The 25,618-nt window shown below is 59.6% G+C and overlaps 1 protein-coding gene across 1 annotated transcript in view; it reads left to right on the top strand.

Moving 5' to 3' along the window:
• The window catches only part of DNAH1 (dynein axonemal heavy chain 1), a 67,818-nt gene that overhangs the window by 22,537 nt on the left and 19,663 nt on the right, over positions 1-25,618 (top strand). Inside the window, exons 14-47 of the mRNA XM_045530053.1 lie at positions 570-763; positions 847-1,072; positions 1,603-1,722; positions 2,126-2,208; positions 3,288-3,429; positions 3,896-4,051; positions 4,406-4,604; positions 4,684-4,937; positions 5,548-5,760; positions 7,277-7,441; positions 7,926-8,047; positions 8,209-8,314; positions 8,927-9,106; positions 9,598-9,738; positions 10,282-10,445; positions 10,625-10,738; positions 11,497-11,685; positions 11,974-12,079; positions 12,749-12,862; positions 13,355-13,504; positions 15,122-15,208; positions 15,318-15,504; positions 16,963-17,054; positions 17,251-17,405; positions 18,775-18,952; positions 19,767-19,961; positions 20,051-20,170; positions 20,394-20,552; positions 20,640-20,747; positions 21,786-21,926; positions 22,067-22,227; positions 22,705-22,862; positions 23,167-23,340; positions 24,096-24,134. Coding sequence (XP_045386009.1) covers positions 570-763; positions 847-1,072; positions 1,603-1,722; positions 2,126-2,208; positions 3,288-3,429; positions 3,896-4,051; positions 4,406-4,604; positions 4,684-4,937; positions 5,548-5,760; positions 7,277-7,441; positions 7,926-8,047; positions 8,209-8,314; positions 8,927-9,106; positions 9,598-9,738; positions 10,282-10,445; positions 10,625-10,738; positions 11,497-11,685; positions 11,974-12,079; positions 12,749-12,862; positions 13,355-13,504; positions 15,122-15,208; positions 15,318-15,504; positions 16,963-17,054; positions 17,251-17,405; positions 18,775-18,952; positions 19,767-19,961; positions 20,051-20,170; positions 20,394-20,552; positions 20,640-20,747; positions 21,786-21,926; positions 22,067-22,227; positions 22,705-22,862; positions 23,167-23,340; positions 24,096-24,134 — 5,092 coding nt within the window. The remainder of the gene's footprint in view (positions 1-569; positions 764-846; positions 1,073-1,602; positions 1,723-2,125; positions 2,209-3,287; positions 3,430-3,895; positions 4,052-4,405; positions 4,605-4,683; positions 4,938-5,547; positions 5,761-7,276; positions 7,442-7,925; positions 8,048-8,208; positions 8,315-8,926; positions 9,107-9,597; positions 9,739-10,281; positions 10,446-10,624; positions 10,739-11,496; positions 11,686-11,973; positions 12,080-12,748; positions 12,863-13,354; positions 13,505-15,121; positions 15,209-15,317; positions 15,505-16,962; positions 17,055-17,250; positions 17,406-18,774; positions 18,953-19,766; positions 19,962-20,050; positions 20,171-20,393; positions 20,553-20,639; positions 20,748-21,785; positions 21,927-22,066; positions 22,228-22,704; positions 22,863-23,166; positions 23,341-24,095; positions 24,135-25,618) is intronic.

The following is a 25,618-nucleotide window of genomic DNA, read 5'->3' as shown; positions in this document are numbered from 1 at the left end:
GTTCTCGATACCTCATTTAATCCTCACAATAAGTTGCATTGTGAGCTATTAACACCCCCATTTTGTAGAGGAGGCTTGGAGAAGCTTAATCATTAGCCTAAGGTCACATAGCTGCTAAGTGTCAGAACTGTGATTTGGATCCTGGGCTTGCTGGACCACTCCTGCCACAGCTACGTCTGACCTGACTTCCACGCACAGAACCTTTTGTCGAAAGTCCCCACTAGTCACCTAGCTGTGCACAGGCCACATCCCAGGCCCAAGAACCTGTGTAACTCAAGTCCCTTCTTGTCTCCCTTGCTGGTCGATCAGAGCCATTGTGACCCGCTTGCCCCTTCTGCTCCTGCCCTGGCACTGGGCTGAGTTAGGCCCAAGCAGACAAGGATGCTGCCCCTGGAGGGCCTCATGGTGGCTTCTGGCCTTGCCTGGAGAGTATAGCAATCCCCCTCCCTGCCCCCACCCCATGTGCTCGGCCACCCCCTGCTCCTCAGGAGTACGCCCCATCTCCAGCCCTTCTGCCCACCTGCCCCATGGCCCATCCAGCTCCGTGCCCCTGTCCCTTCCCTCCGCAGCTGGTGATGGAGGACATCTTTATCAGCGGTGACCCCCTGCTGGAGTCGGTAGGGCTCCATGAGCCCCTGGTGGAGGAGCTACGGGCCACGATCGCCAATGCCGTGCACAAGGCCATGATCCCACTGCAGGCCTACGCCAAGGAGTACAGAAAGTACCTGGAGCTGAACAACAACGACATCAGCGCCTTCCTCAAGTGCGTCTGCACATCTGTGCCCATGTACCCTCGCCCACCCTGCTCGCCATCCTCTGCCCCTTCACGTGCATCCCTGTCCGCAGGGCCTACCAGACGAAGTGCCCATCGGCTGAGGGGGTGCAAGAGGTGGTGCTCACCCACCTGCGGGAGAAGGAGGTCCTGGACAACTCGCTGCCCAGCAGCATCATCATCGGGCCCTTCTACATCAACATTGACAACGTCAAGCAGAGCCTGTCCAAGAAGTGCAAGGCCCTGGCCACTTCCATGCTGGACATCCTGGCCAAGAACCTGCACGAGGAGGTGGAGAGTGTGAGTGTTGCCAAGCCCCAGTGACCATAGCAACACATGCACAGCGTACTCCACTAGCGAGATGTCCCCTGGCAGGGTTGGGGTTGCCTGCAGATGCCCAGGCCAGTGGAAGGAACTGAAGTCACCCTGCCCTGATCCCTGCCTGTCTACAGGGCCTGTCCCATGTGGGAGGTCCCAGGAAAGGGAGGTTTCCACCTCCTTCCCCAGACTTGTAGATACCTGGGAGGGCCTCAGGAAGGACCCCCTGGGATGGATGGTTTCATGGAGCCAGGGTTGCACCTGCAGGCCTCAAAGTCCTGTGTGTGTTGGTGGGGCCGGAGGAGGCTGGGAGGGTGAGGTGCGCCAGGTGACACCCTTGCCCCACCGAGCGGCCTCAGCCACCCAGGGAACCTACCAGGTGCCCCTCTTGGAAGCACCACAGGGTGTGGTGTGGGGGACAGTTACCTGTCGGGGGGACGCTGGGGACTGAGGAGGAGGAGCAGGCCCCAGGGAAGGCAAGAGAGCAGCGCACTGCCCTCCCCCACTGCCAGATCTGTGAGGAATTCCGCAGCATCAGCCGCAAGATCTACGAGAAGCCCAACAGCATCGAGGAGCTGGCTGAGCTGCGAGAGTGGATGAAGGGCATCCCGGAGAAGCTGGTGGGGCTGGAGGTGAGGCCGGCATGTGGGGACTAGGCCGGGGAGGCACAGGGTGGGTGTTCATCGTCTGCGGGCCGGCGTGGGCAGGGGCTGGGGGATCAGGGGCCAGGAGACACACAGAGGATCAGGGAGACACACAGAGGATAGGTAGGGTTTAGAGGGCTACGTGCAGGGGTGTGGCAGGGAGGTCAGGAGGGCTGAAGGCATGGGTCAGGGGACTGGAAGTTGGAGCCCTGAGCCTCATGCTGCCTTTGCACCCTGTGCCTCCTTCCCCACCCCAGGCCTCCCCTCTCTGGAAGAGAACAGCCCCTCCCCAGCACCCCTCCCTAGCACACCGCCAAACTGGGAGCCTGGTCCCAGTCACCTGCCCCCTGCCCGTCACACACGCAGTTTTCATCACTACCTGTCCATGCAGGAGCGGATTGTGAAGGTCGTGGATGACTACCAGGTCATGGATGAATTCCTTTACAACCTCAGCTCGGATGACTTCAATGACAAGTGAGTGGGAGCTCAGGCCAGGGAGGAGGGTGGATGGAAGGAGGCAGGGAAGGAGCTGCTGGGCTGCAGTGGCTCCCAAACGCCCCAGCTGCCACAGGCTGTGTGGTCACACAAGAAATACCCTGCCAAGATGCCAGAGGCTACGGCTCCAGACACGGGCCAGGACTGGGCAGGGCTGGGTGGCCAGTGGGGCAGAAGGAAATCATTTGGGCCTCTTGGCTTAGGGACCCAGCTGCCCCCCCAACCTTGTCTCTGTCCAGTCAACAGCCTGACACACACATGTTTGCCCAGGACCTAGGGTTTCCTGTTTGTGGTTGGGGCCTTTTGGGGTCCTTGGTAGCACGGACAGAAGGCAAAGCCCAACCTGGTGGGCAGTCCCTGGGAGGGACACTCGTCTAGCACCAGAGCCTCACAGGAAACAGCTCCAAGGGCCTTCTTCTAGCCCGGCCTTACTGAGGTCACGAGAGACCCCTTTCCCAGCACTGCCTCACAGACAGGGGCCGTCAGGGCCTTCAGCGTGGGCCCTGCCCAGGAGCCACAAGACACTGGCCTGGTGGGGCATCTTGGGGCTCAGGGGGGCCACCCCCAGGGTCAGCGTCACTGGGCCAGCTGCAGGTGGAAGCCTCGCATTCTATGATCCCCCATGTCAGCTGGGCAAAGGAAGTTGGTCTGATATAAAGGAAGCTGACCTGGTGGCCCTGGGTGGTCACCAAGCACATGCAGGCTAGAGACTATTGTTTTGTCTTCTCTGAGGAAAGGCCCCTCTGGTCCCTGGGGCTTAAGAGGGGAACTTGGCCTCACTCCTCTCATTTCCCCTTGGCCCCCATCATGGCACTGGGTGAGCTGGACCTGCAGCTCCCTGCATGCTGACCACAGCTCCCAGAGGGCAGGCAGCCCCTCTGGCAGTGGCAGTAGCTACCTCCCAGCTTACCTGGACTTCCCAGTTGCCCAGCTCAGCTGGCCTCAGCTGCTGTCTGGATTCCCCTGTTCCCCTCTCTGCCCTGGCCGCCTGGGTGCCTGGCCTTTCCTGCCCGTCATTTCGGCGGTTTCATTTCAATCCCCACCCACCGTCCTGGCAGATGGGCTGCCAGCAACTGGCCTTCTAAGATCCTCGGGCAGATAGAGATGGTACAGCACCAGCATATCGAGGATGAGGAGAAGTTCCGCAAAATCCAGATCATGGATCAGAACAACTTCCAGGAGAAGCTGGAAGGGCTGCAGGTGGGCATGGCTGAGGGCTGTGTGCGAGCATGCGCTGCCCAGCACACCCCGTTCTCCAGGGCCCGGCCTCACTCCCTGCGCTCAGTGGGGGCTGTGTCCGTGTGTGATTGACAAGTGGATGGATGGGTGAATAGACAGCTGAAGGAATGACCTGAGAGGCCAAAGAGATGCCTGGCAGCAAGCTCCAGAAAAACTCAGAGCAGTAAAGACCCCGACTCTTCTGTTATGCCCTTGGTGCCCAGTGGGCAGTGGGCACAGTGTCCAGGCCACTGGGTCTCCCTGTAATCTTGCCATGTTGCCATGGGGCAGTAGCCAGCCTGTGATGGGCTGGGAACCTGCTCACTCCAGAACAAAGTCCCCTCAGAACTGGGAGCAGTCGGTGCTCTGGGACCTCAGGTTCCTTGGGTGTGTGGGAATGCATGGGCAAGGGTGGGGCTGCAGGGGCATCTGACCTGTTGGCCCACAGCTGGTGGTAGCTGGCTTCTCCACCCACGTGGAGATTGCACGCGCACATGAGATTGCCAATGAGGTGCGGCGCGTCAAGAAGCAGCTGAAGGACTGCCAGCAGCTGGCCATGCTCTACAACAACCGCGAGCGCATATTCGGCCTGCCCATCACCAATGTAGGCCCCCTGGGGCACCTGTCCTCGCACCCCTCCCAGGGTTTCAGGAAGCACTTTGTGTCTGCAGCCACATCAGGACCCCGCTGCTAGGTGGCAGGGCTCTGACGTTTGGGGGAGTGTGGAGAGGAGATAGCCCAACCCTGGCTCTCGGGTAGAGGAGGCTGCCAGAACTAGGCAAGAGCCTGAGGGTCATCCCTGAGCCCAGAGCCTGGGTAGGGTGGGGCGGGAAGAAGGTAGGCCAGGCCCAGGTCCCTGTGGCAGGATCTGGGACAGCAGCCAGGAGCCAGGATGGGGAGAGGACCTGGCCCAAGAAGGGGCATCAAGAGCCCCAGCCCTGCCCTTCTGCCCCTGTAGTACGACAAGCTCTCCAGGATGGTGAAGGACTTCCAGCCCTACCTGGACCTCTGGACCACAGCCTCTGACTGGCTGCGCTGGTCCGAGAGCTGGATGAATGACCCTCTGTCAGCCATCGATGCTGAGCAGCTAGAGAAGAACGTCATTGAGTCCTTCAAGACCATGCACAAGTGTGTGAAGCAGTTCAAGGATATCCCAGGTAGGCAGCTGAGCCACCTAGTCCCCTCCTTCCCTGCCTCTGCTGGCTGCCTCTCATGCCCTTCTGCCCTACCCGGCAGCCTGCCAGGACGTGGCCTTGGACATCAGGGCCCGCATCGAGGAGTTCAAGCCATACATCCCGCTGATCCAGGGGCTGCGCAACCCTGGCATGCGGAACCGGCACTGGGACATACTGTCAAATGAGATCAACATGAACGTCAGGCCCAAGGCCAACCTGACCTTTGCCCGCTGCCTTGAGATGAACCTGCAGGACTATATTGGGAGCATCAGCAAGGTGGCCGAGGTGGCTGGCAAGGAGTATGCCATTGAGCAGGTGGGCAGCCACCAGCAGGCCTGCCCCACCCCACCCAGGCCCTGCTGGGCAGCCTGGCTCCAGTCCTGGCAATGACAGCCACTTGGGAGCATGACAGTAATGGGCCCCATCTCCAGGGTCATCATGCCCAGGGATTGAGGTGCATTCTATTTAAGTGAGTTAATCATGCACATAATGTGCTTGGCACAGCGTCTGCCATTGCTGCCATCCCTCAGTCACTCTTCTCAGGATCCCCAGGAAGGAGCTGATAGCATTATCCTCATTTAACAGATGAGTAACTTAGGGCTCAGAGAGGTTCAGCAACTGGCCAAGGTGACACAGCCAGTAAGTGCCAGAGCTGGGACCAGCATCTACACTCCTAACCTCAGCTGCCTCCCAACATGTGTGTACAAGCATGTTGTGCACATGCAGCACACGTGTGAAGATGAGTGGGCCCTGAATTCAGACAAGGCCCACGGGAGCCTTGTTGAGTAGACACACTGAGCGTGTTTGCCAGAGGGGCCCATGGGAAGGCCAGGGTCAGGTGGAGTCTTCCCTGCGCAGTGCTGGTCAGATAGCATGACGGCCAGCCCCTTCCCGGGACCCAGTCTTGACTCGTGCCCCACCCCAGGCACTGGACAAGATGGAGAAGGAGTGGTCGGCCATCCTGTTCAACGTGCTGCCCTACAAGGAGACAGACACCTACATCCTCAAGAGCCCAGACGAGGCCTCACAGTTGCTTGACGACCACATTGTCATGACCCAGAGCATGTCCTTCTCCCCCTACAAGAAGCCCTTTGAGCAACGCATCAACTCCTGGGAGAACAAACTGAAGCTGACCCAGGTGGGCCCTCGTCTTCTGTCCTCACATCCCTCTCCCACTTCAAGGAGCCCAGTCCCATAAGGGCATGTGATGGCCTCCAGGTGGGGCTTGGAGCGGCAGAGCGCCTTGTCCGTGTTCACGCAGCCCCTGGCTCTCTGGCCAGCCCCCCATTCGGAGGAGGGTGACTAGGATGGGGCCATCCACCTGTGAGGTTCAGCTACCAAGAGAGGCAGTTAAGGATGTGCAAGGGCAGCATTTGGTCCTAAGATGTGACTGAGGAAGGACACAAGAGCTGCCAGCAGAGCTCCAAAGGGCTGCCTGGACTTGGGATAACCGGGACCTTCAGTATTGGGGCTGGATGCCACAAGCCCCCAGGCTCCTCCATGCCCTTTCCCACCCTCCTGAGCCTCCCATTCCCATCTCATTTGGAGTCACCTCAGGGTGAGGGGCCAGGGCACTGGGGACTGCCCTTGCTTCAGTTGTCAAGGCCAGAGGCAAGGGCTTCCTGCAGAGCCCTGGAGGACATCCCAGGTCCAACCTGAAGGTGTGATTCTGATAGCCCCTCCCGGGGGCCTTCCTGGGAGCTGTTCAGACACTCCAGTGAAGGCCAGGAGCTGGGTGAGGAAGGCTCGTCTGTCCACCCCTAGATCATCCAGAGATGCCTGAGCTGGTCAGCGTTGCCCCTGGGTCTCCCTCCTTGCTCCTGCTGTCCCCTCCACCTGGAGTTCTGTCCCCACCTTCCATCTCCCCCAAGGCTCAGCACCGAGCAGCCGCGCCAGTCCCTCACACCCGCCTGCGAGGTGTTCCCACTGAGGCCCTCGGGCAGTGCCTCTTCACACGCTGGGCCTTGGCGATTCAGGAGCAGAACTGGCCCCTAAATGGACTGTGGGCCCCTCGAGGGCAGTGACCATGCCCTGTTCCCCTGTATCTCCTGGTGCCCACACGGGCCTGGCACGGGCTGACACAGCTGGCTGTGGCACACGTCTCATGCAGAAGAGGCGAATGAATGAGCGAGTGATCGTACCTGATAGAAGACAGGAGATAAACCCCAAATGGGGATTTCAGAGACAGAAGGGGAAAGATGTCTCACTCTTAAAGTGATGGTTCTGAGGGTATTTTAAGAAATTCACACTCAAGTCCTGATGAACCTCAGAGAATCCTGGGGTCGTGAACCTAAAAGTCCTCCCAGGAAAGGAGACTGTTTTTGTCCCCCATGCACCAGGTCTTCTGTTCCCGCAAGATTTGCCAGTTTGGGTGTGTTCCTCTCGCAGAGAAGAACGGCTCCTTTCCCTCTTTTGGAGGCGTGGGTGTCCTCAGAGGCATGTGGGATTTTTCTGGAGGGCAGGCATCCCTGCATCTTCTTTGTTTCCTGGAGTACCATGGCCGACAGTACCATCTAGAAGTTTCCCTTGGAAACTGGTGCCCAGTGTTCTGCCCAGCACTCTGATGGGGTGAAATATCTTAGTCATGGGGACAGAGAACCCCGCTGGGACCCTAATAGTCCGTATCCTGCCCGCCCTGCCCTTGCCCTGCCCAGGAGGTGCTGGAGGAGTGGCTGAACTGCCAGCGGTCCTGGCTCTACCTGGAGCCCATCTTCAGCTCTGAGGACATCAACCGGCAGCTGCCCGTGGAGAGCAAGCGCTACCAGACGATGGAGCGGATCTGGAAGAAGATCATGAAGAACGCCTACGAGAACCAGGAGGCGAGCTCCACGGGGCTGGGGGGCAGCTGGACCACCAAGGGCCCTGACGACATTGCTGGGGGCCTCCTGGTCTCTTCCCTCCCTAAACAACAATGACTAGAGGACAAGTCTGAGGCTTTGGTCCACTCCAGAGGACATGGGTCTCCCAGTCTCAGAGATGCTCCTCAGAAGCACAACCATTGATAGTTTTTCTCTTGGAAAGCTGAAGTCCACATTAACATTTTAGCAGCCCTGACAAGTCCTGCAGCAAAGCAAACTCCTTAGCTTTGTTTATCCCTGATTTGTTTGACCACAGAATTTTTTTCTGTTGGGGGGTAGGGCTGATGGATGCAGCCCCTGGCTCAGGGACAATTTTCCTGCCCCTTTCCTTCCCAGGCCCACTGAGGGTCCCTGGCAGGTGTGGGTACTCTGGTGGGCCTGCCTCGCTGCCTCCTGGTTGGACCAGGCTCACTTCCAGTTTCTCTCCCTGGCCCGGGCCCTGCAGGTGATCAATGTGTGTTCCGACCAGAGGCTGCTGGACAGCCTGCGGGACTGCCACAAGCTGCTGGACCTGGTGCAGAAGGGCCTCAGCGAGTACCTGGAGACCAAGCGGAGCTCCTTCCCCAGGTGGGCACCACCTGGCCCACACCCACTTGTCAGGGTCTGCCCACAAGGCTGGGGCATTGAGTGCCCTGCTCAGGCTGGGCTGCAGGGACATCAGTGGTGCTGGGCAGCTGGGGCCCAGGGAGCCCGCCTGACCTGGTCCCTCGCCCTTGTTCCCCTGGCAGATTCTACTTCCTGTCAGATGACGAACTACTAGAGATCTTGTCCCAGACAAAGGACCCCACAGCTGTGCAGCCCCACCTGCGCAAGTGCTTCGAGAACATTGCTCGGGTGGGTAGCTGGGCCTAGGGCCCAGGGCCGGGAACACTGGGGCATCTTCCCAGGGAGAACATCTTTCCTTTTGCACCAAGCTCTTTTAACGGGAAATGAGGTGGCAAGTGAGATTCCTGGTCTTTGGAGACACACCCAGGGCCTGTGAGAGGAAGGTCAGCTGCAGAACTCTCAGCTCAGGGGAGGTCCTTGGCTCCCAATTCATCCAGGGGCTCCCTGTCCCCAACACACTGAGGTGTTGGCTGGGTCAAGAAACCCATAAGGCCAGAAGACTCGTGACCCTCCTCATCTTCCCCTCACCTACCAAGGAGGCTGCACAGACCTGCACAAGACAGGGGCTTGCAGGGCAGGCTTGGGCTCCTTCCCAGTGCCTGCTGCATGCCGGGCCTGGGCTGGGGCCAGTCCACACCTGGGGACGGGCCCATCCAGCCCACATGTGATCAGGGAAGGCCCAGCCAAGACAGACATGCAGGTGGGGCAGGCCCCAAGGCACACTGAGCAGAGCTCTCCCCGTCAGGTGGAGGGCACTGGTGGGGCTGGCCCTGGGGCTGTGGTGGGCAGAGCCTCTGGGCACTTAGGGTAACCCTGCTCCTGTTCCCCCGTGGCCCACAGCTGCTGTTCCAGGAGGACCTGGAGATCACACACATGTACTCAGCAGAGGGTGAGGAGGTGGGGTTGTCCTTCTCCATCTACCCCTCCAGCAATGTGGAGGACTGGCTGCGGGAGTTGGAACACAGCATGAAGGCCAGCGTGCGCGACATCATCGAGAGGGCCATCAAGGCCTACCCCACGGTGAGCCCTCGCAGCCCGGCTGCTCCGCACCCGCTTCGTGCCTCTCTCTGCCTCGTCCTCCGGCTGCAGCCTTCACAGCCGTTGCTCTCACCCAGCCGGGCGGCCCCTGGGGCTCAGGCAGGAATCGGAAAGCTTTCCCTTCCACACACACTGCAGAGAGTGAGGCTCACTCCTAATAATAATCGTGGTGGCGTTACGTTTTGAGCACGGACTGTGTGCCAGGCCCCAGGCCGGGACTCACCTGTGTTACATCTCTCAGCCCCACAGCCGGCAGCTGGGCTGCGCTTGAGCCCCGTCCTATAGAGTCAGTTCAGAGATGTCTTCTGCCTGTCCCCGAGAAGCCCAGAGCTTAGTGGCTTCTCTGCTTTTGAGGGACCGGTGGAATGAACAATTTGAGTCCAGAGTTTGAAAGGCCAAAGCAGGGGACAACATTCAAGGGGAGGAGAGGGGACAGAGCTGCCTTGGTCAGCTTGCCTATGCTGTCTTCCCAGATGTCCAGGACCCAGTGGGTTCTGAACTGGCCTGGCCAGGTGACCATCGCCGGGTGCCAGACCTACTGGACCATGGAGGTGGCGCAGGCTCTGGAGGCTGGTGACCTCAAGAGCCAGCTGTTCCCCCAACTGTCCCAGCAGGTAGGAGTTAAAAAGATCACCGTCCCCACACACCCACACCCAGGAGACCCCAGTCCCTCCAGGAGTTTTTCCTATTTTGAGCCTGGAAGAGGCCCGGGGTTGCATCCAAAGAGCAGAAGGTGAGACACTCCTGAAACAAGTGTCTCACAACCAGCCACCAGCAGGAGGGACCAGGGGTCTGAGGAGGGCTGCCAGGCCAGGCAGATGTGCCTCCTGGCGGTCAGTGAGGGCGCCACATGCCTGGGTCCCTCCCACACTGTCCTCCAGGCTCTCCTTGCTCTGCGCTCTGGCTCGTCACCAGGCTCCACCACCTGGCTCTTGAAGGCTCAGATGGCGCCATCCACTGCAGGGAGGCACTTGCCATGCGTGTGCCTGTTTTTATTTACTTCCTTCCCCTGCGCAGTCCCTGCGCACCCCCATCCCAGGCTGTCAGAAGCCCCCAGGATAGAAGGGCTGTTCATGGTGGAAGCCCAGCCTCTGGGTGAGGGAGGGGGATCTGCCCCGTGGCTCCCTGATCTCTGACAGTGCCTCCCATTCCTGCAGCTCAGTGACCTGGTGGCCCTGGTGCGGGGGAAGCTGTCCCGCATGCAGCGGGCAGTGCTGTCAGCGCTAATCGTCATTGAGGTCCACGCCAAGGATGTGGTGAGCAAGCTGATCCAGGAGGCTGTGGTCAGCGTACACGACTTTGAGTGGATCTCACAGCTGAGGTGAGGCGGGGCCACCCCCAGGGCCACAGCTGCTGCCAGGTCCCTGTCCTCAAGGTTCTGAGACAAGCTGGGCTGGGTGCCTTGATGCCCTCATTCCCCCCAAACCCCCTCTCCTCGACCGCATAGCTGCCTAGTGGTCTGGACCCCAAGGCCCAGGAACCCATGTCCCTGCATTACAGGTACTACTGGACAAACAGCGACCTGTACATCTGTGCCGTGAATGCTGAGTTCATCTACGGCTATGAGTACCTAGGCAACAGTGGCAGGCTGGTGATCACACCCCTCACCGACAGGTGAGCATCCCCCAAGCTCTCTCCCACACTGAGACCCTCCCTCCGGTTCTTGCTGGCCCAGGAGCACGGGACCATGGCCACTCCATATGATCTATTCCATCAGAGCAGTGCAGGGTTAGGAGCACAGGCTCTGGGTTCAAATCTCTGCCCATCACAGGTAGAGTGACCTTGCACGGGTGACTCAAACCCTCTGTGGCTCAGTTTCTTCTGAGGCCTCCTCGGCGTGGCCATGAAAATTTCCTGAGCTGATATGAGTGAAGCTCTTAGCATGTGTGGCACTCACTCGGTAGGTATCTAACGTGTGTGAGTGTTACTATTTGTATCAGTCATAGCCTTCAAACGTGCCGGAGAAACAGATCTTGAAAGAGACATAATGGCGAGTCCCTTTATAAGAATTCTCTTCTAAAGCAATCAGTGATTTCACCTTGCATCTTGCTGCTGTACTTAGTACCAGCTGGATTTTCAAGCTGGGTTTTGAGGAAGGGAAGTGAAGTGTGGCCACAAGTCGGCCATCCCAGTGGGTCCCTGAGCAGAGCTCTGCAGGGCTGTGAAATGAGAAAGCACTGGACGGGTGGCCGTGGGCTCCAATCCTGACCCTGGCAGGGCTGGGCACACCTGGGGCCCTGACTGGGGGAGGAGTGACAGCCACCTGTCCACAGGCCCTAGAGGAGGAGGCTGTCCCATGTCTGTGGAAATCTCGAGGAAGGGGACATGTCCAGGACGTGTGTGGCAGTGCCCACCCCCTCTCCCTCCTGCAGGTGCTATCTGACACTGACCGGAGCCTTGCACCTCAAGTTTGGGGGTGCCCCAGCTGGCCCAGCTGGCACAGGGAAAACTGAGACCACCAAAGACCTGGGCAAGGCCTTGGCCATACAAACCGTTGTGTTCAACTGCTCTGACCAGCTCGACTTCATGGCCATGGGCAAGTTCTTCAAGGGCCTGGCCAGGTGAGGCGTGGTGTGAGATGGCCGGGACAGCACAGCATGGCAGGGCTCTCCGGGGTGGGCTAGACAAGGGTGCTGCTTCGGGGGCTGCTCACAGGATGGTGGGGTCAGAATGTTTGACAGGAGTCAAGGGCTTGGCCCCAGTGGGCACTAGGGGGTGGCAGTGGGATTGTGGCTGATCTGGTGGAGATTGCCGTGGAGGGCTTCCTCCCCAGTGGAATCAGAGGGGCCCTTGGAGGGGTGCCAGTTTGGGCTCTGAATACATGTCCCCCGCCGACGTTCTGGCCTTAGTGCTGGGGCCTGGGCCTGCTTTGACGAGTTCAATCGCATCGACATCGAGGTGCTGTCTGTGGTGGCACAGCAGATCACCACCATCCAGAAGGCACAGCAACAGCGGGTGAGCCTTGGGGGCACCACCTGCACTGCCTGCCACCCCACCACGCCCACCTTACCCGCCACACCCGCGCTGCCACGCAGCTCCCCACACTGCAGGCTGAGAAGCCAGGACTGGGGCCTGCCCCGGGTCCAGCCTCTCCCATCTCGCAGGGGCACAGCATGCTCCCCACCCCCACAGAGCTATCCCTGGAGGGCTTTTGCAGTCAGTCAGGAAGTCCCACATCCTTACCCCAGTCTGTGTGCAGCTCCCGGCCAAGCTGCAGCAGATGAAGGGGTCCCTTCCCTCATCCTGACCCTTATGGAAAGCCCCAGGCACTGGTCCTTTCTCGGGCCTTGTGCAGGGCAGCCAGGAATCTTGTCCTGGGTACAAGAGCTGAGAGGCTGGCAGACAGTCCCTCCCCGCTACGTAGGGCCCTGAGCCCTAGTCAGGGCTGAACTTGACTGAGTCGGGGAGATTCAGTGTCAGGAACTGGGGGTGGAGGGAATGGGAAGCAGATGTGTGGGGACCTCAGAGAGACTGGAGCCAGGACCCGAGAGAGGATCCAACCCATGATCAGGGTCCAGTCCTGGCCCAGACAGGACCATCAACAGGGGATATGCGGGTCCATCCAGAGGAGGGGACAGGGCTGGGCGCCCTTGCCCAGGTGAGTCACCACCCTTTCCCCTGCAGGTGGAACGCTTTGTGTTTGAAGGTGTGGAGATCCCGCTGGTGCCGTCCTGTGCGGTGTTTATCACCATGAACCCGGGATATGCTGGCCGCACGGAGCTGCCTGACAACCTGAAGGCAAGTTCAGGCCCCGGCAGCTCCAGAGGCGCCAGAGCTCTGGCTGGGCTCAGAGACGCGAAATCACTTATGCAGGACACACAGCCGCTTGGACTTCAGGGACTGTGTTCTCCTATGGCAGCCCCCTGCCCAGCGGTCCTAAAGCCCCGCCATGGAGGGGAGGCCCCAAGCTTGTGCTCAGGGCATGGAGAGGTCAGGGTTGCCTACGTTTGTGTCCAGGGGCATCTGATGGGGGCTGCTCAGGCTAGGCCTTCGGGAGAAACAGGAAGACAGGAGCCAAGCGGGGCCATCTCCTGGGAGTTACATGGGGCAGGTTCAGATCGACACGAAGGCCAGAGCCGTCCAGCCACAGGGGCGTGTAAGCCTCGGCCACGGCATTCGCTGGAGCGGAGGGCCAGGTGAACTGCCTCTGGGGGCCAGATGGTCCAGAGAGCAGCTGGTGTTTTAGGGGCGAGGGCTGCCTACCGTTCACGCACCTGCCCTGTGCCCCAGGCGCTCTTCCGGCCCGTGGCCATGATGGTTCCGGATTATGCCATGATCGCCGAGATCTCACTCTACTCCTTTGGCTTCAATGAGGCCAATGTGCTGGCTAAGAAGATCACGACCACCTTCAAGCTGTCTTCGGAGCAGCTCAGCTCCCAGGTGAGGCCCCGCCCTGGTCAGGTTCCAGGGGCTGAGAAGTGCGGCTTACCCCAGGCTCCAGAGCAGCTCGGAACTCACCTTCTACTGGCACCTGCCGAGGGCCACGCTCTGGGCTACGCGCTTTACAGGCACATCTTGTTGACTCCTCCCAGCAGCCCTGTGAGGTGGGAGTTACGTGCCCGTTTCTCAGCTGAGGACACTGAGGTCCCAGGCAGCTGAGCCTGGCCAGGCTCCCGCAGGGCACAGTGCAGCGGGAGCAGGAACAGGAACAGATGCTCACCTGGCTGGCTTGGGTGCGAGGAAGGGCTGATCGTTAGGGAACCCAAAGCCACATGACCCAAAGCTGGGGAGCAAGCGCACCCGGGCCTCATGGGGCCAGAGCAGGGTGGCTGGGACCCCCAAGCCTCCCAGCACCTTGGGCCTTCCTCTCCGTGTGCTGAGCCCAGGTTCAAGGGCAGACGGGGCCGGCCTGGGTGCCGGTACTGGTGGAGGAGCTTTCATGTTCAGCTCAGCTCTTAGGCAGTGTCCCCCTCTGTGGCAGCAGAGACAAGTCCCACCTCCAGGCTTACATGCTACCAACTTAGTTTCTCTTTCTTAATAGTTTCAGAAAAAAATGCCTGGTGTTGCCCTACTGGGCCTTCTCTGGGTCACCTGCTCGTCCATGAGCACCAATCACTGTGGCCAGGGGGCAACCATACTGCCTGTGGCCAGGTGCAGCCCACCAAGATCCATGGGCTAGAAGAGATGCAATCTGTTAAGAGGAAAAGCAGTAATAGTGTGTGCCTGGGTGCCAGCACTCACACACACCCTTCTTTCCAATTACCCACTTTGAAAAATCCACACCCCCACCCCGCCATTAGAGCAACTATCCCACATGGCTCTGGAAATGCACTTAGCCCTTCCCCAGTGGCGATGACCCACAGTCAAGCCTGGTGTCTTCATGCAGCTTCAAGTGCCTGTGCTATCTGTGGGGGTCTAGACGTAGCCCTCATAGTCTGGCACCATGGGGCAAGGTGACGAATTTGACTATTTCCATCACACCCACTGTGCAATGGAGAGAAACAGAATCAGGGTGGTCTGGAGAGATGTTGCAGGAGAATGTTAGAGGGAAGCTCAAAGGCTATGGAGGCCAAGCCATTTGTTGCACAGACAGGAAGTTCCTTCATTCACTTTTCCAACACAACTTGAGTGCCTCCCTGCCTTTGGTGATATGCTGGGACTACAGGGATTTAGCAGTGACCAAGGCAGAATGGATGGAGAACATGTGACCCAGGGCTGGACGTGGTGGCTCACATCTGTAATCCCAGCACTTTGGGAGGCCGAGGAGGGAGGATTGGTTGAGGCCAGGAGTTCAAGAACAGATAACCTGACAAAGGGAGAGAGCCATTGGAATGGTGGAGTAGAGGGTGCCAGAGGAGTCCAGGGAGGGGCACCAGCATAGGCCAGGGCATGTAGGTGGTGGCAGAGGGCCTGGAGAGGAAGTGACATTTAAGCTGTGAGCTGGCAATGAAGTGTGACTAGGTACCAGGTACCAGGTACCAGGTGGGAGGCAGCATGTCCAGCCAGAAGCCCTGAGAGGGACAGTGCCTACCCACACCTCCTCACATACGGTGATAGGATCACTATGACTTCGGGATGAGAGCCGTGAAGACTGTGATCTCAGCTGCTGGGAACCTCAAACGAGAAAACCCCAGCATGAATGAGGTGAGCTCCGTCCAGGGGCTTCCAGGGAGCAGGGCTCTGGGAGCGCTGCTGGGCGGCTGGAGGGGCATCTGGCCTGCCACTCTGCAAGCTCCGCTGGCAACTGCTGCAGGAGTTGATCTGCCTCCGGGCCATCCGCGACGTGAACGTGCCCAAGTTCCTGCAGGAGGACCTCAAGCTCTTCTCCGGGATCGTGTCCGACCTGTTCCCCACCATCAAGGAGGAAGAGACTGACTACGGCATCCTGGACAAGGCCATCCGCAAGGCCTGTGAGAAGAGCAACCTCAAGGATGTGGACGGTGAGCCACGGGCCCTGCCTCCCCAGAGTCCCAGAGCCAGGTGGGGCTGTCTCTGGCCACCCTGGAGTCCTGGGCAGGGGGACAGGGACAGGACACTCAAGCCTCAGGGTCCCCCACACCTGGCCAAGTGTGCTGCAGGCTGGGGCTCTCGGCCAAGCAGTCCAGGGACAGGGCAGGTGCCTCTGGCATCTCCACCAGAACCCACCTGGTGATGGGGAAGCAGGTGCTGTCCCCTTCCCAAGACCTCATGATTTCAGCCTTCCCATGCGAGGACCAAGGGCTCAGAGCCTTGCTTCCCTAGGCTCCGGCTCCTCTGCACCACCCTCTCCCACCTGAGGCAGGAATGGTGCTTCAGTGCCATGTTCTAGCCATCACTCCCCTCTTCTGAGGGCTGCCTGGGCTCCATGCCACTAAAGAGACTTGCTCACTTGCTCATGTTCCTTGTTGAGTGACAGCCCTGGCATCATTGTGCTAAGGAACATTTGGGCCCTTCCTTAACCAGCTTGTTAGAAAATCCACCATGTGGCTGGAAGGGCTCTGGGGACACTGCCCTTAAGGAGACACCCTGTCACCCCAAGCCCTCTTCCCTCACAGTAGGGTGAGGATCTCAGTTGAGCCACCACGTGTCCACACAGCTTGAGCTGTCGTCTCCACTGTCCTCCAGCCCAGCTGTCCCCTCCTCTCCTCCCAGACCCCTCCAGTTGGCCCTTTAGCTAGAGGATGTTCTTCCAGGAAGTCATGCCTGGCCACCCTGGCCACACAGGGCCCTCCTGTGGGGCCTGAACAGTTGAGCGCCCTCACTTAGCCCTGTAAGTCCTCTCCCCAGCACCCTCCATTGCTCTTAACTTCCACGTGCGGCTCTAATGTTTCCTTCTCAGACCACCATCTGCGCCCCAGCGTGCTTGTTGAATGAAGCCTCAAACTCTTCGCTCCCTCACAGCCTTATGTCAGCTTTGCCATCCCTGGCTCAGTGGACCTGGGACCCCAAGACCCACAGGGCCGTAGCCATCACCACACCCTTGGGCTAAGGCGATGCTTGTATTCCCTACCCGTGTGGGCCTGACCTCTGCCACGGCTGGCAGCTGTCTCTATAGCCCTCACTGACCCCTGGAGTTTGTCCCCAGGATTTTGCCCCATATTGGCCAGGACTTACTTGGGCTGGTGCTCTCAGCAGGATGGGGCTGAAGTCGGTCGTGGGGCCTGTGACAGCCGACACCGAGCAGGCTGTGACAGCTGCCCACCTGACCAGTGAATGTTAAGGAATGATAGTCATGATGGAGATAACGGCTGGCATTTAGACAGTTCCTATGGGGTTGGTGCTACTACCATCCTCATTTTACAGATAAGGAAACTGAGGCTCAGGGAGTGAAGTGACTCACCCAGGGTCACACAAGCTAGTGGTATAGCCAGGACCCACACCCGTGCTCTGACCCCAGGCCCCCCTGCCGTGTCCTGCAGGCTTCCTGACCAAGTGCATCCAGCTCTATGAGACCACAGTGGTGCGGCACGGCCTCATGCTTGTCGGGCCCACGGGCTCCGGCAAGAGCAATGTAAGTGGAGCCCAGCTGGGCAGCCCTGTGCCCGACAGTGGTCCCGAGGGGTGGGGCGGCTTCAGCAGGGGTGTCAGCCTCTGCTTGTACCCCTTGGCCTCTAGAACACCTCTCCTACTTCCTGTGCTCCCCAGCCCACTCCAGCCCTGCTCTCTGGGGAGCCAGGAGGCTCACCCCCCGGGGCCTGTCTCCCCAGTGTTACAGAGTGCTGGCAGCCGCCATGACGTTGCTGAAAGGGCAGCCGTCCATCAGTGGTGGTGTGTACGAGGCTGTCAACTACTATGTGCTCAACCCCAAGTCCATCACGATGGGCCAGCTGTACGGAGAGTTCGACCTGCTCACCCATGAGTGGTGAGTAGCCCTGACCTCCAGTGACCACCCTCTCCCGGACCTCTGGAGGCTGCGGGCCATGGCACCCCATTCCCTCCCTTAGCCCAGTGGAAGGTTGGGTGCTCAGGCCCTGCAGCCCAAAGCCTCTCTGAGTGACCTTCCTCACCCCTGCCCCAGGCCTTGGTTCCTTCATCTGCAGTGGGGACAATAATGGCACCATTATTATCCTAAGGCAAGAACGAACTTGACAGATGAAAAGTGCCCCAACAGTGTCTGGAGAGCAGTAAGCCTCAGTAGAAGACTGGGAGAGGCTGGTGGGACCCTGAGGACCCCTGCACCCAGGCTAGGGTGTGCATGTTAGGGAAAGCGCACTGAGACGGGAGGAGGGCAACTGCATGGAGTTGCCAGCACCTGAGGGGCTTTTCTCTAGGGCTCTCTGTTTCTCCAGAGAAGAGTCTGCAGTCTTCTGCTGGGGGTGTCTGCTTGGCTTCAGTGTCCTGGGGGCCCAGGCGGGATGGGCCCTGGGGAGGGAGAGTCACCTGCATTTCCCAGTGTGGGCTGGTACCGCTCCCCCCACTCTGGTGAAGGGTCTCACCCGCATCCACATCAGGCTATCACGTAGGTATTAATAGATGCGGGGCCTGGGGGTCAGACCAGAAAAATGTCCTCTGTTAAAGAAAAAAGTTATTCAGTGATGCTTTTCAAAGCATGGTAAGGAAATTTTATTCAGGACCATCATGATGTCATGATAGGTGTAGGGACACCGCAACAGGGTCTTACAACAGGGGACAGAGATTGGGCTTGGCTTTGGATACAGCGCAGGCACGTGGGAATTTACAGCCAAGGAGTAGGGTAGGGGTCGGTAGATGGAAAAATCCAGAAGGTCAAGAGGAAACACCAGGGGTAAGGGGGGTTCTAGCTGGAGACAGGCCAGGGGATCACACATCTCAGGGAGGGCGTTGGGGGGCGATCAGGTATCAAGGGTCCTGGCTAAACCGACTTAGCAGGGCTCTCTGCTAAAGCTGGATTTTACAAGGAAGTGCTCAGTCGGGCCAGGGGGAAGGTCCCGGCGCCTCAGGTTGGCCCAGCAGAGCATCTCTGTCAGCCCTGCACCTCCTCCCTGGCGTGCACTGCCTCCCCCACCCCCATTTCCTGTCAGGGTTTTCCAATAGCTGCTTTTAATGGGACTTTGGGGTGATTCAGCAGGGAGGGCATATAAGCGCATATTTTCATTACACCATGTTACACCAAAAAGTCCCATTTTTCCCATTATAATTTTTGAAAGAATGAAGATATTGAAGGAATAAATAAAGCAGGGTGGGCCCAGCCCGGTGGCCAGTTTCCCAGGAGCCCACCCAGCACCACAGCCCTCTCCTCCCCGGCCCTACAGGACAGACGGGATTTTCTCCTCCCTCATCCGGGCGGGGGCCATCGCCTCTGACACCAACAAGAAGTGGTACATGTTCGACGGGCCGGTGGACGCCGTCTGGATTGAGAACATGAACACGGTGCTGGACGACAACAAGAAGCTGTGCCTCAGCTCCGGGGAGATCATCAAGCTCACGGAGGTGCGGCCCCCGTGCGCCCCCTGCTCTCCAAGGCAGGGCAGACTTTACACCACACTGGCCGAGCTTGGTCCCCCTCCTCGCCTCCCTCTTGGGGCCGTGGCTGCATCTCAGACTGTCACTGCGACCTGCCCAGGAGCCACCAGCAGGCAAGAGCTTGGGCACGGCTCCCAGCACCCCTCCTTGGCCCCATGTCCTGGCGCAGGGCCAGGATGATACCCTGCTGCCCCCCGGCGCACACTGCCTCGTGCCTCCCAGGCCCACTTGCAGCTGTGCCAGCCCATCTGGGTCAGGTGTCCACAGGTCCTGGCACCATGCCCAGGGGGGTCTGGGGGACAGGTGGTATAGACCACCACAGGGACCTCCCTGGTGTGTGAGGGACGGTTTTCAGAAAAAGAGGGCTATGGCCTGGCATGAGAGCAGTTCGCAGTAGCTATGCTGAGTTGAGCTCTTGAGTCCTTCTGAGAGCACCTGGCAGTCAAGGTGGACCTGTGTCCTTGTGCACAGGGTGGAGCAGGGCACAAAGTTCCTGTCCTATTTCCCCAGGCTTCTGGAGATGCCCAAATGTCCTGCCCGCAGGCTGGCCAGAGAGTCTCAGCAACCTCCCAATGTGGGCTCTGCATAAGGACTCCAGGGAGGGCCACGTTATCACCTGTGGGCCCAGGGATTCCTGCTTCCCACCCCGTACTGCCCTCTCCCATGGCCTGCCCTTCGCTGCCTCTCACAGGATGACAGCCCTTCCCCACGGCCTTGTGGCCCTTTCTCCAGCCCTGGGGCCTGGCAACCCACCCACTCACACAGCTCATATTGGCTCCAGGCAATGACCATGATGTTCGAGGTGCAAGACCTGGCAGTGGCCTCGCCAGCCACGGTGTCCCGCTGTGGCATGGTGTACCTGGAGCCTAGCATCCTGGGGCTCTTGCCCTTCGTCGAGTGCTGGCTGAAGAAGCTCCCTGGCATTCTGAGGCCCTACGAGGAGCATTTTAAGGCCCTCTTTGTCAGCTTCCTGGAGGTAAGCCAGGCCACAGGTATCCCCGGGCCCGGTGGGGCAGAGGGCACTGTGGCCAACAGCCATGAGGACTGGGTGCTCACCCCCTGCAGGAATCCATCGCCTTTGTTCGGTCCTCGGTGAAGGAGGTGATCACCTCGACCAACGGCAACCTGACCATGAGCTTCCTCAAGCTGCTCGAGTGCTTCTTCAAGCCCTTTCTGCCTAGAGAGGTACAGCCCTAAGGGGGGCTGGGTGCCTGCTCCCTGCTGCCCCTAGCTCCTTGCCTGAACCCCGAGGGCTGGGGAGAGAGACACGGGTTGGTGTGGCAGGGGTCATGGGACCACACCGTCCCACTTGCTGTAAAGAAACAAAGCTGTGTTGCCCCTGCCCCACTTCCTCAGGCCCCTCAGTACTGTTCCTATCTCAGCCTGATGCTGTTCCCTCTGTCCCCAGGGCCTCAAGAAAATACCCCCTGAGAAGCTGAGTCGCATCCCAGAGCTGATCGAGCCCTGGTTCATCTTTGCCCTGATCTGGAGCGTGGGTGCCACCGGGGACAGCAAAGGCCGCACCAGCTTCAGCCACTGGCTGCGGACCAAGATGAAGGCTGAAGAGGTGAGTCGGCGCCCTGGCCCAGGCCCAGGGACCGGTCCTCTCAGACCTGCTGGGCTTCACACCCTGACTCTCTCCTGGCCCCGGCAGCTGACTCTGCCGTTCCCGGAAGAGGGGCTGGTGTTCGACTACAGGCTGGAGGACGCGGGGATCAGCAACACCGAGGACGATGAGGATGAGGAGGAGGAGGGCAAGAAGGTGCCTCAGGCCGGGCTGGGCAGGCCCCTGGGTGGTGGCTGTTTTGCTCGAGGAGTGATGACCAGATAGGAGGCCATGGTGTTGGCCACCAGGCCTCAGGCTGGGGGTCATTTGCATCGCCTCATGCATCCTCACAGACCCGTGGGGTGGCGGTAATTGTGCCTGTTTTCCAGACAGTGGGGGTCACAGCAATCCCACCGGCTGTCTGGTGACAGAGCTGGACCTGGACCTGGGGCTGGAAGGCGTCAGAGTGTCTCCCTCCCCAGCTGTACCCACTGCCCCCTCCGTGCTGATGCTGAGCCCGGGGACCGGCTGCCTCAGTGCTACTGAAAGGCCCCATTTGCCCCAAGACTGGGCTCCCCCAAGGTGGGGGGGAGTCCTTGTGGCCTCCCTCACTGTCCCCTGCCCTACTATCAGCCAGCGAGGGTTCCATGAGCCCACCCTCATTCCAAGCTGAGGACCCGGGCCCAGGAGGAGGGTCCAGAGGGGGGTCTGTAGAGACTAGACAGTCACCGTGCAGAGTCCTGCTGGGGGCTTACAGGGCACATTTGGGCCTAATGGTCAGCAGTGTCCCCAGTGGGACATGTTGATTTGGCCATAGTGAGCCCCCATCAAGGGAAGTCTGCAAGGTGGGTCAGCGCTGTGGGGGAGACCAGGCCAGGCGGCCTCTCAGCATCCAGCTGGCACCAGCGCCCATGGTTCTGGCCCCATGGTTCACTGGGTGGCCTGAAACTAGACGCCAAACACCCCTGCATTCTGGGTTGTGCAGTTCCCAGAGCATCTTTACGAAGAGACCCAGGGACTGGCAGTCCTTAGGGAGCCCCCACTGGGCAGCTGTGTTCAGAGAGTCCCCCATTCCTGGCGGTATGTGCTGGGAGCCCTGGCCCCAGGCAGAGAGCCGGGCACAGGACTTCCCACCTCATCAGAAGCAGCGCCAGCACTGCTGCTCCTTGCCTGCTGCACTTGGCCACAGGGCCACAGCCAGCAGAGGGGCGGGGCGGGGTTCTGGGCCCACCCCTGAGCCACCTGTGATTCCAGGTTGCCTGGGTGAAGTGGATCGACTCCTCAGCCACATTCACCATGATGCCAGACACCAACTACTGCAACATCATCGTGCCCACCATGGACACCGTGCAGATGTCCTACCTGCTGGGCATGCTGCTCACCAACTCCAAGCCCGTGAGTGCCCCGGCCATGGCCTGCCTCCGCCCACTGCAAGGCCCAGGCTGGGGGTTGGCTAGCCTCCCGCACTGACAGGGTGGCAGCTCCCGTGTGCTGGGCGCAGTACGCACTCCGCCTGCACGGTCCCCACTCTTCAGGTGCTGTGTGTTGGGCCAACGGGCACGGGGAAGACCCTCACCATCTCTGACAAGCTCCTCAAGAACCTGCCACTGGAGTACATCAGCCACTTCCTGACCTTCTCAGCCCGCACTTCAGCCAACCAGACCCAGGACCTCATTGACAGCAAGCTGGACAAGAGGCAGGGCACCCCTTGTTCCATCCTCAGCCCCAGTGTCCCCCAGCTCAGCTGAATCAGCTGCTGTCTCACCTCCCACCAACTGATGTTCCTGTGTTTGCTAGAAACCTCCCAGGGAAAGCTGGCGGCTCCCCAAAGGGCCCAGGGCTCCCTCGAAGACTGTTCCAGAGCCTTTCCCCCAGCAAGAATTCCTGCAGAGCCTTTCAGTGGCGGGCTGGGCCATGGGTCTTTGAGGTGCCTGTTATCCATGTGCCTGGGAGGTGACACTAGCCTGAAGGGAGCTCAGTCCTAGGCCAGCCAGTCTGAGAGGTCCCAGGACGTTCAGAACAAGACGAAGGGCTGGTCAAGCTGTCTAGCAATTTAGAGGAGGCCGAAATTGAATGAGGGCTTCCCAGAGGCAGAGCTGCCATCCTGTTGCCCCTGGGTTCTCAGAGGACCCGGTACCCATGGGTGCTGGGCTCACACGGCCCCTCCCCGCAGGCGGAAGGGTGTGTTCGGGCCACCCCTGGGACGCAACTTCATCTTCTTCATCGATGACCTGAACATGCCGGCCCTGGAGACGTACGGCGCACAGCCGCCCATTGAGCTGCTGCGCCAGTGGATGGACCACGGCGGCTGGTACGACCGCAAGATCATCGGTGCGTGCGGCCGTCCTGCATGGCGGGGTGAGGGCTGGGTGTGCCGGGCGGGGGCACAGAAGACATAAGCCTGAAGGATCATCATACTTGTAGGGGCCCGTGAAAATATGTTAACTTCTCTTAAAGTCGGTAAGGGGGAATGACCTTTTAGGTCAAAGAAAAATTTTAATGTATATTAATATATTTGTCTTTATGCCAGTACTGTTGTAAATTATAATTTTTCATTTCTTATGGAGGGGGTACCCACAAAGGCCATAATGCAGCCTGGAGCAGGGCCCTCCCTAACTCCCTGCCCTCACTCCAGGAGCCTTCAAGAGCCTGGTGAACATCAACTTTGTCTGTGCCATGGGCCCCCCGGGTGGAGGCAGGAATGCCATCACCCCAAGGCTGACACGTCACTTCAACTACCTGTCCTTCACTGAGATGGATGAGGTCAGCAAGAAACGCATCTTCTCCACCATCCTGGACAGTTGGACAAGTGAGTCCTGGGTTGGGGCAGGGGAGACCATGGGCCAAGACCCAAGCCCAGGCCAGCTGAGTCACGCCAAGGACAGCTGGACAGCCATGGAAAGGATGGAGTGGCTGAAACACTGACCACAACCCCGGCTTCACCCCTTACTCACCTTTATTACCTGTGGCAAGCTTATGAACCTCTCTGAGCCTCGGTTTCTTCATCTGTAAAATGGGTGATGATATTAGTACCTACTATTGCAAGTCATGAGGGTTAAGTATGGTATTGCATGCAGGACATCTAGCATGAAGCCTGGCACGTGGTGATTGCTGAATATATGACCCATACATACGTGTATGATTTCACCCATATATGTACACATGTACATGTTAGTACTTGCCCAGAAACTTTGGTGGCTATTACTTTTGTAAATCAGGAAAAACCACCAAAATAGAATGGACAAAGTGGCCCTGAGCCTTCATGGAGTTTGGAGAAAAGTCCACCCCAGGATGCCATTTACCCCCAGCCCACCTCCCTGCAAACACACACTCTGACCTACCACGATGGAAGGCCTTCCCTTCTCTGGCCTGGCCTGCCCCCAGGGCTGTAGGCCAGGACTTGCCTGCATGTCCAGCTGGGGGTGGGGAGCACACTGCTCTGGGGAGAGGTGGCGGGGTGGTCAGTGGCTGCTCTGGAAGCTTCCCAGCTGGATACAGCCAGCCAAGGTGGGCAGCAAGGTGTCCACCTAACTCTGAGCCTTGTGTCTCTCCCTCCACCTCTAGATGGACTCCTTGGAGAAAGAAGTTACCGGGAGCCTGTGCGTAAGTGCAGTTCCAGGCAGGGGCCTGGGAGGGCCTGGCTGGGAAGGGGGCACCCTCCCAGGGTGAGCCCTGGGCTCCGGGTAGGTGTGCTGGAGCTGGGCCCAGGCGCCGTAGCGAACCATCCTCAGGCTCATTTGGGCTCTTGGGCCACTGGGTGCCAGAGTGAAGGTTGACACCAGCACTGGCCACCTGCATGGGCTCGTCCTCCCATTCTCATAACCAGTCAGTCCTTCAGTGCCTGGCTTGGTGTCCCACTGACGGTAGATGCAAAGGAAAGGCAAGATGGATGAATGGATAAAGGAATCTGACGAACTCCCACCTGTGTGGAGAGCCAGAGCTCAAAAGTGAGCCGGCGCTCTCCGATGAGAGGGCGTGGAGTGATTTCCGCGGGGCAGGCCTCCCTCGTGGGCCTGCCGGGCCCCGCAGCAGGGCGCTGCCCACGTCAGTGTCCGCCCTCACCCACGCTGCCTCTGCCCCTGCTCACCGCCAGCTCGAAGAGGCTGCAGAAGACGGCACGCCTTTGTGCCTCCCCCACACCTGCCTGCTGGCCCGCGCCCAGCCTCCCCGGCCCTGTCTTCTCTCTTGCACCCAGGAGTGGACGTCCTGCTCCAGAGCAAGGCCCACCCTCTGGGGCCTGCTTGCGGATGTGGCCCCACCCTCCCCCAACACCAGGGCTCCCTCCCCGGGGGCCGTTCTGCCAGCATGCAGACTACCCGACTCCTCCCATCTCAACAACCAGACACAACCAGCCTCTCTTGCCCCTTCCCACCCACTCTGCCTGCTTTCTCTGCTCGCCTTGAGAGCAAAACTCAAAAGCATTGTCTCTTCCTGCTGCACCAGCCCTCCCCCCACTCCCCCTGGGAGCGCTCTTGTCACCAGTGGCCTCATGTGGCCAGACCAGCAATCAGCTCTTGGTCCTCATCTTCCCCAGGGTCAGCAGCATGGACCCGGCAGAGCCCCCCCACCCGCTGCATGCATCTCTCAGGCCTCCCTCCCTCCCGGCTGCCCCTTCTCAGGTTGACTGGGGCTTGTGTCAGCCTCTTCTCTCTCCAGCCACACTCTCCCAGACCATCTGTCCCCCCTCCGATGGTAAAAACCGTCTCGTGCCTACGACACCCCACTTCACGTCCTCAGCCCAGACCTGTCTCCTGTAGGCCCAACCCCACATCTTCCCTGGATGTCCACTGGGTGTCTCGGGCTGACCCTGCCCAAGTCCACCTCCTGGATGCTCCCCACCCCCAGCACTCTTCTCGTCCCAGGTGATGGCAACTCCATCCTTCTAGGCACTCAAGACAAGATGGAGCCTTAGCGCCAACCTTGGCCCCTCTTCTGTCAGGGGATCCTGTCACCTCCCCATTCGGGCCCCGCCACCCGTGCCCAACCGCTGCCACAGCCCCCTCCCTGGGCTCCTTGTGTCTGCCTTCACCTGTCCATGGTCTGTCCCCAAGTCCCACCTGGCTGGGGGAATGAGAATGTCTCTCTCA

This window comes from Lemur catta, chromosome 18 (genome assembly GCF_020740605.2).
Source record: "Lemur catta isolate mLemCat1 chromosome 18, mLemCat1.pri, whole genome shotgun sequence".
NCBI classification, from domain to species: domain Eukaryota; kingdom Metazoa; phylum Chordata; class Mammalia; order Primates; family Lemuridae; genus Lemur; species Lemur catta.
The sequence above is the reverse complement of the archived record's forward strand: the minus strand, read 5'-3'. Positions and strand labels throughout refer to the sequence as shown.